The sequence below is a fragment of the Leishmania major genome, chromosome 35 (genome assembly GCF_000002725.2).
Source record: "Leishmania major strain Friedlin complete genome, chromosome 35".
Lineage (NCBI taxonomy): Eukaryota > Euglenozoa > Kinetoplastea > Trypanosomatida > Trypanosomatidae > Leishmania > Leishmania major.
This window is the reverse complement of record NC_007284.2, coordinates 1,137,891-1,152,338: the sequence shown is the minus strand read 5'-3', so window position 1 is coordinate 1,152,338 and position 14,448 is coordinate 1,137,891. Positions and strand designations below refer to the sequence as shown.

The 14,448-nt window shown below is 54.9% G+C and overlaps 2 protein-coding genes across 2 annotated transcripts; both read left to right on the top strand.

Moving 5' to 3' along the window:
- Positions 1-380: 380 nt before the first annotated feature.
- On the top strand, positions 381-1,583 carry LMJF_35_2800 (conserved hypothetical protein; the record flags this gene model as incomplete). The annotated part of the gene is made up of 1 exon (XM_003722626.1): positions 381-1,583. One exon carries the CDS (start codon positions 381-383, stop codon positions 1,581-1,583), a length of 1,203 nt encoding a protein of 400 aa, XP_003722674.1.
- A 4,968-nt stretch (positions 1,584-6,551) lies between these two features.
- LMJF_35_2790 (conserved hypothetical protein) lies at positions 6,552-7,760 on the top strand (the record flags this gene model as incomplete). Its single annotated transcript, XM_003722625.1, has 1 exon — positions 6,552-7,760. One exon carries the CDS (start codon positions 6,552-6,554, stop codon positions 7,758-7,760), a length of 1,209 nt encoding a protein of 402 aa, XP_003722673.1.
- Positions 7,761-14,448: the final 6,688 nt, after the last annotated feature.

The following is a 14,448-nucleotide window of genomic DNA, read 5'->3' as shown; positions in this document are numbered from 1 at the left end:
TAGTGGAACAGGCGCCTGGTCGTGCCCAGCTCTGTGGCGCCTTCGCTTGGTGGTGGACCGGACTCATTTGTGTTCGTTGTTGTTCCCCTTCGCAAAGACTCGCGTCTTTTCTTTTGTGCCTTTTGGATTGTCAGCTCTCTATTTCTTTACTTCGTTGTGGTTGTTCTTCGGCAACCGCCTCTGCGGCAGTCATCCTTCAGGTCCCCGCTTGTTTGTCCCTCCCCCGTGCTTCATCAACACGTTTTTCTTTTTGTTGTTTACGGCCGCCTCGTTGAGCACCGCCGCGGGAGTGTGCTCTTCCACCCTCCCCCTCGCCCTGGTTTTCCATCTCTCTTTGTTTCGCAACCCGCACAGGCAGGGAAGCAAAAGTAGTAACGAAGATGATCTTCGGTTCAGCGCTGGTGCTCGTGGTGGCAGCCATCAACAGCTCCGCCAACCGCTATCTTCCTGCCAAGTTGAAGCTGTTCGCGCCCTCAGTGGGGTGGTTCATCATGAATCTGTTCATCGCCCGAGGCCCTCTCGTGTGGTATGTGTGCTCGTTGGCGATTCAAGGACTTTTTGCCACGCTGCTCTTCATGGCTCTCGGCTTCAAGAGCGACCTTGTTTTGCGTGCAGTCATCCTTCCGTTTCTGGTCACCGCGATGGCGGCCTGGGCAAAGGAGGTTCTGCCCTCGGTTGGGGGATGGACTACTGTCGCGGTCACCCTCACGCAGCTCTGGAGCATCCTTGGGGGCATCATAATCCACGCCTGCTATCCGGCCAACATTCTACAGGTCCTTGAACAACAGGATGCGCGCAACCGCCGCGTCCGTGCGACTGCCAGCACGCTGGTTCGAAAGAAAGACAAGTCTGTCGATGTGCGCATGGTGCCATCGCTGGATGGAAAGACGGAGCTGCAGACGCTGGTGGTAAAGCAGGGGTATGAGACGTCGCGCTGGATTGTGTACTGCGGCGGCAACGCGGAGTTCCTGGAGAACAGCCTCAACGACATCCACGTCATCAGCGACGCTCTCAAGGCACACGCCATCCTGTATAACCCACGCGGCATCGGCTTCAGCACCGGCTATCTCTCGCAGCTCGGTGAATTAGTCGAGGACGTCGCCGCAGTGGCGCGGGCGTACATTGAGAAGGAGAGGATCGACGAGCACAACTTGCTTTTCTTTGGTCATAGCATCGGCGGCGGTACTGCGGCGCAGGTGGTGGCGGAATGCTACCCGCATGCCTCCCTCGTGCTGGATCGGACCTTCTCGTCCATGTCGGACGCAGCTGTAGCCTTTTCCTATCTCACCCCCAAGGTCACACGCAAGGTTTTTCCCTGGTTTGTCGGCGACCTTCATACTCTGGCCGGCTGGGACAGTGTTAGGCACAACCGTAAGCTCGTCCTCTACTCGAAGCAGGATGAGGTGATCAAGTTCGACATCTCCTCCATCGCTCGCCTGCCGCAGTTTCAGAAGGATGGCGCGGACGCCGACAAGGCTGTTGCGCTTTGTGGCGCCCCGCCGTCTTACCACAACAGCCTCTTGAGCGCCTTTGACAACTACGAGGAGGTATGTGTCCGCATGAGTAAGATGTTCTCCATGTAAGCCGGCAACACCTGGTGCTTGGAAAGGAAGACTCTCTCAGAACCCAGGCATGACGCCTGGGAAGGTGAGATAATAACTGTCCGATGAGTTGGCTTAGTACTGTGTGTGTGTGTAGTTTCTGTTCGTGTCGGAGGAGGCAACTGGTTGTGGTGGTGCTATCCCGTCCCTTTTTGCTGTTGTTCTTTGTCGTACGAAGCCCCTCCCCTTCCCCCTCCTCCTCCTTCCACGTAGACTTCACCTGTGCGGGGGCCGATCATTATCTCACACGCCCTCATCTCGACCCTTATTTATCTCTGTTTGTGTTGAGTTGTTTTGTCTCACGTCTCCTTTGTCGTTTGATATCTATGCCTTCCTCTGGTTCTCGTGCCCCTTGTCCTTGGACTTCTTCGTTGCCCCCCACCCCCACCCCCACGAGTGAAGTGTTTGTGTCTTGTTCTCGTTGCTGTGCATTTGACTGTCGGGTACTTGTGCTGCTTTCTTCTGTGTCCCTTTATGATTGATGTCATCTACAGGGGACGCGTGTGCTCACCTTTGTTGGGCTATGTCTCTCACTCTCTTGGCGCGTCGGTGTGTCCGTGTCTCTCTTTGTCTGTGGCTTTTGTGCAGTGGGCGAGGGCTCTTGGTGTGTGTGTGTGTGTGTGTTGGGGAGGGGGAGGGGGCGGTGTGTTGCGTACAACGTGATAGTCGGTGAAAGGCCGAGGCGAGCAAGCGAAAAGCACCTCTTCGAACGGCGACGAGAGCAGATTCGCGGTGCTGCTCGGATGTACGTGCAACTAGCTCGATAGCCGCGGCAATGCGGCCGTGTTTTTCCTCTCTCCGTAGAAAAGAAGCGCGTGTGAAGCGCGGCTTCCCGGCTTTTCCGTGAGCTGCCAATGACCCTTGCCATACACACAGCCCCCTCTTGATAGGCCGACGCACGAGAATCTCTACTCAGCGATGTTGACGTGTTTGCGCTGTGCAAAAAGAACCTTTGAAATACAAACCTGTGCACCGAACGGCGGGGCTTCGCATTCCGCTCACTGTGAATCGCGCTGCTCGCGCTTCTCCCTCCGGCATCGCTGCTGTGCGCCTCTCGACATGAATCACCATGATGCCCCTCTTTCACGCATCCGCCTCTTTTGTTTCCTCATCTGGCTCCCTGCCGCCACGCAGACGACCGCGCCCACCTCGCTGTTCCATCTGCCCTACCCCCACAGGAAATTTCGACGGGAAAAGCGAAGCCCTCTTTTTCTCCGTACGGTTTTCTATCGATTAGTGCCCAGCGACCTCATCTCATCGTCGCACCCCTTGCCCGCCCCCCCCCCGCTTCCACTATCCGCCTGCCGATGCTGAACCACCTGTGGTAGTGGCGGGGTCAAGCACCTAAGGCTTAGGGGAGGTCGGAGCGGCGCATCGCTTCCGATGTCGGTGGTGGGGCCCTCGATGGCGCTGCGTCGGACCGACCTGCGACTGTGAAGACGCTTGTGCCATCCATATGGTAGGCAACGTGTCAGCGTGACTCAAGCGAATCTTACCCTCCTCCCCCTGCCTACTGTTGCGGCCTGCGTGATGGGAAGAGCTGCTGCGAGGCGACCGGCAGAGCGGGTGGTGGGTGGGTAGAGCTTGAGCCAGAGCCCGTGCTCTCAAATAACTGAGTCGGCGCATGGCTGTAAGGCGTGTGCGGCCACGGCTGTCTCGCACCACGCGATGGGGTCTGTGACAGGGGGCGATGCAGCGATCTCGTGTTCTGTGGGCAGAATGGCGACAGCAAAAAAAAAAACGTAATGACAAGCACCTCAGTTCCTCTTACAGACATACATACACGCAAATCTCAGGTGACGCAGCAATGATTCACACACCTCTGCTTCGATAATGCTTTAGTGTTACTCTGCGTGCGTGTGTGGTTGTCAGCGATATGCGGTGCCTCTCGTCTGTCTTTTCGTCGTTTTTATCTGTCGTCTCTCGCCGCACTGCTCCTCACAAGGACGGACGAAACGGCGCGGAAGAGCAAAGCGGCTCCTGTTCGAGATCACAGGCTTAAGAGGGCGATAGCTGGAGGGCCATTTTCGCCGGACTGCGATGCCCTCGTCAGCGTGATCGAGAAAAGATCACCCACCGCAGAAGATAAGTGCCCGTCCCTTGAGAGATGCGAATGGCGGCACTGAGCATCGCGCGAATATCAGAGACCGTCTGCGGCACCAAGCTACTTTCCTTTCGGTTTCGCCCTATTGATGATATCAAGCAGATTACAGTGAGGTAGGGTGTTTGTTACGAGAAGCGTGCTTGTTGAGCCGGAAATGCTAGAACAGGTAGTGGGCAGCACGCTTGTGAAGTGCATGAGTGCCACGTAAGGCCGCACGCCACCAGTTTCCACAGAGCTGCGTGCCGCTGTGCTGGCGATGGTGTTTTTGTTGGTGTTCAGGCTACACGCAGAATATTCGCGTGTGCTGCATCCTCCGCATCTTGGGTGGCTTCTTCAACAGCCGCGCCTCAGTGGTGAAGATGTCTGCGGTTACGACGGGCCGTTTGAAGGAGACGGAGGGTTTTGCACGCCGCCGCGTGGTCTCATGGGCGGCCACTCTCTTTGGCTCTTGTGTCGTCAACTTGATCAATGTCCCGTCTCCAGAGGCGTCTGTGCCATGGCTCTTGGGAAGAGGGGTGTCGCTCCGGGACTTATGAAGCTCTCCGGCGCTTCTGCCCAGCTTCGCCCTCTTCCTCAACACTCTCGTTGCCCTCACAGCGTGTGCCTGCCTGTCTTGAAGGAAACAAACAAGCAGCGCATTGTCTTCCGCGACACCCGTCCCGGTCGAAAGCTGCAAGCCCTGACCTTTGGACTCGATCACGGACGTGCGCTGTCACCGTCGTACACGGAGGTGGGACGTTATGAATTATTGTCGGCGCCGCAGGGGAAACGAGAGGGCGACCCCCTACACTGCGAAGACAACGGGCAATGTATCACCAGAGAGTAGATTGCCTGCTGTTCCCCAGCAGACAAGCATCACGACGGCATCACTGTGACGTATACTGAGCTGTGTGGAAGACATGCGCTTTGGTGCCCTTCTTAACGTTCTTTTTTTTTTCGCATGATTCTCTCGGCGTCGGGCATGACATACAGCATGGTTGTGCCTCGGTGGGTCGACGCGCTGTAGGCTGCAAAGGGCGCAGAACTCACTGAAAACTCCGTGGCGGTGCTGCCGCAGCCCTACTGTGCTCCGTCTGTAATGGTGAATCTCTACTGTTACAGTGTCTCAGCCTACTTTAGTGACCTCCACCGCATGCGTCGGCAGTGGTTGCTCGTTGGCCATGCGCGCCGCATGCACACTGGTGATTCCGCCACGCCAGCAGATAGGCGTGACTCGCTGCTGCAACGTGGTGAAGCTCAGTGTGGCAGGGCACATTGCGCTTTCGTGCTGCTATCACTCCATCCACATTTTCGCTGCGCGAAGTCAGCGCCGCTCGGATTGGTCGGTGCGGTGTAAGACATCAGGCAGTCAATTGTTGCGGCAAAGCAGTTTGTCGTTCGGTTTATTGCGTTGCCGCTTGTGGCATGGTCACTGCTCGAGTGTCGTGTGCTTCAGCTACGATAAGCACCTCGTGCTTATCGTGTCGGCCATTACGGCGGGTGTCTCCGTGTGCGTGCTGCGTTGCGTGCACATGACGCACAGTGAGGGCCGTGAAGTGAGCGCCGAGGTGGTCGTTTTGGAGGACTCGGGTGACTGCCTCTGTTCTCGACGCAGCGATGGCGGCCGAGTTGACGGTAACTGCAAGGCAGACATCGGAAAGAACGAAAACCGCAGAAGCACGTCGACGTTGCTGGTGGCTTCTTTCTGCACAAATCGTCTGCACGACTCGTTTGTAAACACGCCGGGGGCGAAGCGGGATAATGGGGAGGCAGTGCGCGACCTACAGTGGCGAAGCGCTCGTGCAGCGGCAACGGCGACGTCCTTCGTCCCGGCAAATTGTCGGTTTCTGATAGACGAGCAGGGGCACTAGACAGTGAAGCCATCCGTGGAGCTGCTTCACGCACCCAGAACGTCATTGCTGCCATGCAAAACACCCTTTTTATCAGGTCTCTCGGAGCTGATATAAAGTACTGCTCTGGGGTCCGCAGGAAAGAGTCAAGAACCGATCCCGCTTCCTTGTCGCTTGCTGCTGCTCTCGTTGGAGAGGTAGACGTTCCTTCCTTCGTGCGCGTGTCCGCGGATGCCGCGCTTGAGATGAGCGCAGTAGCCTCTTGAACAGCTGCTTGCACACAATACTCTTGAGGGGGGTTTCCGTATCGACGTCCGTCTCTTACTGGACGCTCAGGTGTCCCTGCCCATCGCGGGCGCACGTACAAGTCGCAATACACAGACGAAACAAGAGCAACAGAATTTTTGTCTGTTGTCGTTGCCTACTCAAGGTGGTGACCAACGCGCTGCGCTTGCCTGAGAACGGGCGGCTGCCTTTCCCGCGCATAGGCGTTGCGTGCGTTTCGTGCCGTTGACCTGCCCGTTTTGGTTCCTCTGCCGTACTCCTCTTTCCTTTCCTGCTCGTGCGTCACCTCCACCGTCGTCTGTATCTACCTTCTTCGTCTTTCTGATGGCGCCAACACGTCTGCTCGGTGGATCTCCCTCACAACAACAATGGTCACTGGGGACACATGCAGAAATACGTGTGCCCTCAAGCTAAGACAGGCCATACACGCACCTTTCGGCCTCTCGTTCTCCTCATTTTGTTTCGTTTACTGCGCCCGGCAGTCGTCGCACCCCACCCCATCCCTACCGTGCCCTGTTTTACGACACGTACCACCACAAACCTCAAGAGAAAGGAGCGAGAAAAAAAGGGTTTTGAAAGCATTGCCTTGCGGTTCCGGCGTTGTTCTCCAACCCTTACTACCTTCTCTGACCTATACCCCTCCCCTTCCCCCCGTTTGCTCCTGCGTTTTCCCACGAGCGTGCGCTAAGGAGTCCACTTTCACATCAGGGGGCTCCTCTCGTGCGCGAGAAGATGAATAAGGGTGCCGTGACCACTTGCAGAATGAGCGTCGTGCGCAACTGCCTAGCCTGGGTGGGTGTTTTTGCCCTCCTTTCACTTCTGTTCGCGGGCACTGTAGACGCTCAAGTTACCGCGCCGTGGTACAGAATCAACTACAACACGCCAGCGTACGTTCTGTACAAGCCGCAGGACGTAGCGCAGTACGCTACGTCCCGAGCCGCCGCTAACGGGTACTGCGTGCAGAATGGCATGAGTATCTTTTCTGCCGAGTTACCCGCTAAGGATAATAATTTCGCATCGGATACGGCGAAGGAGCTCGGGGGCACGGGCTACTTCACCTACACAGGCTCCAGCGCGGAGCCGGTTCCAAGCTTCGCCCGCTTTTGCACGCAGCTGCAGCCCAATCCAAGCTCTACTCCCAACTCGATAAAGTGCGGGTTCACCTTTAGATTCGGTCTGCTGACTATAATTGATACCATGCTGCTAGGGAATCAACCTGGTGTTGCCCAGTACTATTCACTATACCCAAATGTGTGGGGCGCAGGGAATGCGAACACTGGCTACGCAGTTGAGTGGGACACAACGAGGTTGAATCCCCGCGGCTACTATTTCATGGCCGTGACGGGGTTAACGGACACGGTTGGCCGACACGTTAACGTGGATGCGACGGTGTCGGCGAGCGATAGCTACGTCACGGCATCCAAGTTCGCAATCTACTGCGAGTCGCAGAGCTTCCTGGGCTACGTTCCTGTTCCTACTGTATTAGTGCAGCCCACCTTCGTCAAGGGCTACAAGGACCTGACATGGGCCCAAGAGCACTGGTGGGTCGTTTTCCTCATCATTGCCATTTTCATTCTGATCGTGCTGCTCACCATCCTGATCTACTGCTGCCTCACCAGGACACCGCCGAAGGAGCAGCCCCCGATTGCGCCGATGGTGCTGCGTGAGCACAACGGATCTGCGTACGTGAACGTGTTGGATGATGGATCCTCGAAGCCGCACAACGCAGCTGACGCGCCCCATCAGCGTGGTTTAATGCCAGAAACTTATCAGCAAGGCGCTGATATCTTGATGGGCCCCAAGCCGGCGGTAGATCCCGAAGCCCTCATTCAGGCAAAGCCGTCCATTTTTGTCCGCGAAGAAACGCTGCAAACCGCCGATGGGGACAGCGTGGCCTTGGAGAACGAAGACGAAGAGCTCAACGAGAAGGAGACGAGCTAGGGGGCGGTGCGAGGCGATGAAAGGAGGATATTGTGATCATACCCAGGCGGTGATACATAACTGGGGCGGATCCGCTGACGTCACACACGCGCGCAACACGTGGAGAGACACGCAAGATGCGTGCAAGGCCCATCGCAGATATCGACATCAACTCATCCATTCACGCATAAGCAGGCAGGGATGGGAATAGTCTCTCTCTCTCTTTCTCTCTTCCCTCTCTCGGATTCTCCCGCAGTTTGCGCGTGTGCCGTATGCACTAATTACATGTGTGATGCCGTTTCGTCTTTTGGAGAGTTCCCCTCCCATTTTCAGCGCACCTCTACCTCTACGTGTAGAAAGGTTTCACTCCTTCAAGACGTGGATGTGTGTGTGTTGCGTTGTTTATCCACCCCCACTGTCTCTCCCTTGTTGCCGCATTTTCTTGTTCCGGGCGCCGCTCTGGTTGACGTCTGTGTCTCTGCGTGGGTGTGTGTCCGCATTTTATTCTTTCGTTGCGTTCTTGTATTTTCTGATTAAGCATCCTGCTTGCTGCATCCTCCGCATAGCCCTCGTCTCTTTTTGTTTAAGTTGTACGGGCGTTTCTTCCCGATCCTTCCCAGAAGCCCCTGTTCTTTCGCAACATGGAGTTTCCTCTCTCCCGCATACGTCGCCCTTCTCAGACGCGACTTTACAGAACGTTTCTGTGGCGCTGTTGCTGTGTTATTTGTCTCGCCCTCTTCATCATCACCAGTACCACCCCACCCCACCCCTCACCCTTTTTCTGCTCCCTTCCTCTCTTGTGCTGTCTTGGCTGATGGTTGACGGGGATTTGTGCTTGGCATGTGCATACGGTTGTGGTTCTGCTGTGTCGTCTACGCAGGCTGCGCGTTCCTTTTTCTTTTTTGTTTTACTGTCATTCCTTGGCGCTCCCTGCTCCCATTTTTCTTCTGTTGGTTTATTCGGCGAGTATTTTGTTGTAGGACTCTAATCTTCTTTCCACCCACGCCCACGCCCATTGATTCATGTCCACCGTGAGTGCGGAGAGGATCACCATCAGCATGAACGGGACAGCTAAAGATGTTAAACGCAATGCTCAAGAACGTGAGAAGCACCAGAAGGTTTTTCGTTGAACCAGCTCTCGCTGGTCTTCCCTGTTCTCTCCCGTCGCTTTCCTGAAGCTCACTCTCGCGTGACGTGCACCCCTGTCCATCGCATTACGTGTGTGCATGGAGGTGTGTACTTCAGCACCGAAGAAGGAAGGAGGGTGTCACTGAAGTGGGAGCCCATTGCACGTTTTGTTTGGACCCCCCCTCCCGGCTAACACTCCGTTGGTGTCCTTCGCAGTGGACGATTTCGTTTACCTCATAGTACTTCTTTCGTTTATCTGCTCTTTGTTAGTGGCGATGATGCACTTGGTGGATGTTTTGCTTTTTTTCGCACTTCCTGTATGATGGTTAAGTTTCTATGCGTGTGTGTTTGTTGGTTTGAGGCGTGGGTTACGTGGCAGGGGGTCTCATTCTCTCGTACTGCCCTCGCAAGCCCGTCGTCACAGCGGTTGCAGGCGTCGGGTGAGTTGTACGCATGTCTCTCTCACTTTTCCCGGGTATTTCCTGTGCTCGCTCCTCAACCTGTTGCGCACATTAGCGACATCGAGGATGTCCTCTGTGTTCCGGCGCCGTGGTCCAGTCCGATTCGCATCATGCGGGGGAAACGCAAGCAGTTTGGAGCGGAACCCTGTGGAGAGGAGAATGTGGGAACAGCGAAGGCTTCTGTTGTCGACAACAGCGAGAAGCCCGATGCCGCCCCTCGATTCCATGCGCTTCCGTATGTGTCTCTTGTGCGACGAGCACACAGTTTTGGTGCTGCGAAGCACCTTTTCTCCCCCGCTGGAGCACGGCGTGTGTGGTATGTGTGTCGGATGGCGATGGCGGACAGATGCACGCCGTGCTGTGGTACTGCCTCAGGCAAGGCACCCCTGCCTCCTTCCAAAGCCGCACATGTTTTCCAATCAACTTTGAGGTGCACTGTAAGGGGTGGTTGTGCTCCTTCGTCTGCTCCCACCTTTCCTGCTTACCCGTCTCCGTGCGTTTCTTTTACACGGACTTCTTTTGTTTTTGCGAAGGGGGAGGGGTCTAGCACATTTTCGTCTTGCCGCCGTGCTCGCCGCCCTCCCCCTCCCCCTGACACACGCACACTGCAGTTTCTTCACGCACAATCGTTTGAAGGGCGTGCTGCTGGAGTGGATGAAGCGCGTGCTGTCTTTGTTGATTATTTTCTCGTGACATGATGTGCAACGAAGGAATAGCGGATGATGACACTCCCTCAGGGACCGAAAGAAGGAAAGTGCATACTGCCGCGTTAACATGCGTGACACTGCACGCCCTTCTTGGCACGCTTGCGGTTACGGCGTGACGCTCGAACGCAAGCACATACTACGTTTCTGGCATCTCGCCAAGCACGGGGTCGGGAAAGAGCATGGTGTAGTGTGTCAAGGAGGCCAGTTTGAGTCGCCTCTCGTTTTCAGGAACGCCAAACGAAGATGAAACTCGGAGGCGAAGCAGCAGCAGCAGCAAGAAAAAGAGTACAACGGAAACGAAATCAGCACCTGTGCTTGGTGTAGCTGACTGAGGAGAGTGGCCTCCAGATGTCACGCAGGGGAATTCCTTTGTATGCTCTTTGCTCTCTCTCTATGTTTTGTGTCTGGACTTTTTTTTTCAGATAGGTTCGAAGTAGATGGCTGCTTTTCCCCTTCCTCCTGCTCCTGCTCCTGCTCCTCTCTCTGTCTGTCTGTCTGTCTGTCTGTCTGTCTGTCTATCGGTCTGTCTCGTGTGTTGGGTTCGTTCTTGTCTTTCACTTTGGCTGTTTCCTTCGAGGCCTATTTGTTGTTTCGTCTGTTTCCACTCGTTCTCGCTTTCGTTAGCGGTATCTCTTTGTTTTTCCAGCTGTTGTTACCTTTCTGCTGCTGAAGAGGCGATTTCGTCCGCGCTGCATGCTTTGTTTCTGGCCCTCTTCTTCTACTGCTTGTGCTGTCGGTACTCTTCTTCGTCTCACCTGTGCGTCCGCAGCTGCGTTTGACCGTCTGCGTGCGTCTGTGTGGTCACCGACTAGATGGCGGTTCCTTAATCGCCAAGAACACATGGCTTTCTTTGCCTAATACTGCTTGCTGCGTACACACGCTGTGTGTGTGTGTGTGTTACCACACCTTAATCCCACTCCAGCCTTCTTCTGCAGCCATCTTCAGCCACTCTTCTCAACAGGAGAGCGGCAACGAAAAGTCCTCTTCATGTATCGACTAATGAAGAGCGGGAGCACAGAAGGAATACAAAGAAAATCGAAAAAAAAATCGACTTTGCGGGAAAGGTGTAGAAAAGAGCGGTGAACCTCACGTTCTTTTCAGTGCGGCGTGCAAGTGTGGCCTACGGTTTTCGTGGAGATTTGCAGCAGACACGAAAAAAAAGGAAAAACAAGAGAAACCATGACGACGCGACGCTGTTGGGGCTTTCCTCGCTCTCTTTGTTTCATTGTTGTCCATTCGTTGGTGCACGCGTATTCGCTTTGTTTTGTTTCCGGTGTGTTGTACCCGATGTGAATACACTATAACAGCATAGACAAAAGAAAACACATAACGTGGAACGGGCAGAGCAGTGGCCTTCCCTCCCCTTTCCATCCACCGTTTATCCCTTGCGCACTGCTGGATCGATCGTTTCTGTAGGAAAGGGACCATTATGAGGCAAGAGTAGCGTCTCACAGGGGTGCACGCAAACATGTCCTGAGCATGAGGAAGCAAGAGTCTGCGCACCTCCTCATCACACGACATCAGCCATGACAGCGGCAACAGGGTGTACCGAAAGCTTACCACGGGTAGCGCTGATATCAACTTTTGCCTCATACATGTGTGTCTGCATTCTTCTGTTTCCGCGTCCGCGTTCTTCTCTCCCCTTTTGTCACTCCTTTGTACTCTTCATGCCCTCTCGTTTTTGTTGTGTATGTCTGTGTGTGTGTGTGTGTGTGTGTGTGTGTGTGTGTGCGGTAGCTTTGTCTGTCTCTGTATGTGTGTCTTCTCGCCAACACCCGCACCTTTTCTTTCTTTTCCTTACTGCCTTTATCCTTTCTCTTTTTATTGTCTTCGCTTCACGTTGTCCTCTGTGTTGTTGCGCTGCCACGCTTTTGTTTTCCTATTGGCCCTCGTTGTGGGCTTTCTTTTTGAAGTCGTTCTGACCATCATCGGCCAGAATACGAAAACAAAACAGCTTCCTTTGTCTTGCAACCCCGCGTACTTACGGAGCAACGCATGCGCGCAAGCAGAGTTGAATCCGTATCCGCGGAATGGACGTTCGCTGTGTGGAAAAGTAGACGCATTGCCACTAGAACGCCGCCCGAGTGGTGGTTGGAGGAGCTTGTGAGTGTGGCGTCGCGGTGTATACGTGCCACCGCTGTCAATGGCGGCCTGTCCTCTCCACAGTGCACTGTCGGGGCTTACGGTGTGAGCCACAGTGGGCAGAGACCCCCGCGGAAGGGAGAACAGGGGATTGAAAACAGAATACGGTGCTCAATGGTTTCTGTGAGTCTGCGTAGTGCAGCAGCACGGCCAGTCCAACACTGTGCCTGCGTCAGCAGACACGATGCGCTTCATCGCGTCTCAGTGGTTCTTGACAACGAAAAGAGAAATCAGCCTCTCTCTCCTCGCCCCCTCCTCTTAAACAGACACAGACCCTTCACTTTTCTTTCCAATCTCGTAAGGACTCGTCTTCTAGAGAGCGTCCCAATTCTCACCGCACCGCGCTGGTTCAACGTAACAAAGCGTTCAAGCTCGACCTCGGCGTTCGTTTCTGTGTTCTAATCACCGCGAGTGCGGGGGGGGGGAAGAGAGCAACAAGCGGTATTTTTTCGATGCGCACACCTCGCGGCACAAAGACTTCACCGTACACCCACGGACTGTCGCTTCGTTCTCCAGCGGACACACCAGGACCTCCGTCACAGTGAAAGAGAGCACAAAAAGCAAACCGCCGCTACCAACAGCGAGCTTCTCACGCGAAGCTCTGCTTTCTGAGGAACGTGAAGACAGTCATTGTCGTTCTCTCTCTATTTTGTGTACTCTCGTTTTTTTGTGTGCATTGACGCGGCGGCTGTACTTCATTTCACTGTCAGCATGGCCATCTGTGCTGCGAACACCTTTAAGGACTTCCTGTCCGACTGCGCTGATGTCGTCTGCGCTGATCATTTTCTTGTGCACCATTTTTTAGCTACGATTGCTCCAGGCGGTGGCAAGGGCGATGAACCACGTCCGCTCTTCTCGCGCGTTTTTGCGAGAGGCGATACCGCTTCGCCGCTTACCTGTGGTGCGGTTAATCTGACTCCGTGGGTTTTCTCAGCATCGACGTTGGCGAGCGAGACCGTTCTTATCGCGGATGGATTGGGTCTGCACGAAAGTGCACCGCATGCCCCGGCTTCCAACTCATCTAAGCCCACTTCTCGGATGACTCCGAGGTATCAGTGGCGGCTCACAACACTTATTGTGCTTGTGGCTGCCATATTTGTGGTTCTGTGCATTGATGCCGCCTTGCTGTGTCGGGCTTTGCCAAAGTGGCGTCGCCTACAACAGCAGGCGCGTGAAACCGCGTGCCGCGAGCAGCAGCATGCGCCAGGGTGACAGACGCAACTTTTCTGCTCCTCTCCGCACTCGACCGTCTCCTCAGAAGCGGTCGCAACAACTTTTCCAATGTGCCGTACCCCAAAGCATCTATTCATTCTCCCCCTTCGCTTTCCCCCAAGTTTATCTTTTTCTTTGTGCTCACTTCACTGCTGCCGCCTCTCTTCATCGTATCTCCACTGCTGCGTCTGCCTTTTCTGGTGTGGATTCCTTTTTCTTCTTCTTCGCCTTTTGTGTTCGTTTTGTACCTCGCACATGGCCAATTATGGCGTATCCTTTTTTCTTTTTGCTTTTGTTTGTTCTGGCTACTCTCTCTCTCTCTCTCCTCCCATACGGTTTTACCGTTCACGGCTTGTACCCCCCTCCCCCTCTCCCCCTCCCCTCCCCTCCCCAGCCAGCCCGTCCGCTCTCCCGCATACGTCACGCCTGTGGGACACACGAAAAAAAAAAGAAAAGAAAACAAAGACATAACAGTGACGCAACAAACGGCACAACGAAAAAAAAACGGGAAATATGTCCCGTCTCTTCTACTGCTGTCGTTGCCCCGCATTCTTTGTTTGTCTTTTGCAGCCCCTGCGGCCTTTTTTTTACGGTCTCCCTTCGGCCCCTCCCCCCTCCCCCTCTTGTCCTCGGGCAGCAGCCGCGCGTCTGCGCCATGCGCTCTGCCTTCTTCCCCGCTTATGTGAGTTTCACGAAGGAAAGAGGGGGGGGACAGGACACAGGGACTGCGTGGTGGACCTTCAAGCAGCATAAAAGGGCTCCGAAGACGGGCACTTACCCAGCCGCAGTTGAATCTTGAGCTGCTCACTCTGGTTGTACAGTGCTCCGCGTCTCGAGCACTTGCACGTCTGCTGGCCAACAACCTTGACAAGCATGCGGAAATTTGCGTGGCTGCAAGAGGAAACAGGCAATACACGGAACGGAATGTCCCCGTGCAGTGCGTGAGGGGAAGCACCAGCTACACATACATGTGATACCGGTTGGGGGTAGACATTAGGCTAACCGTTTCGAAGGTCCGTCTCTTTATGGCAGTCATGCGTACCACACGCGGATGCGCGC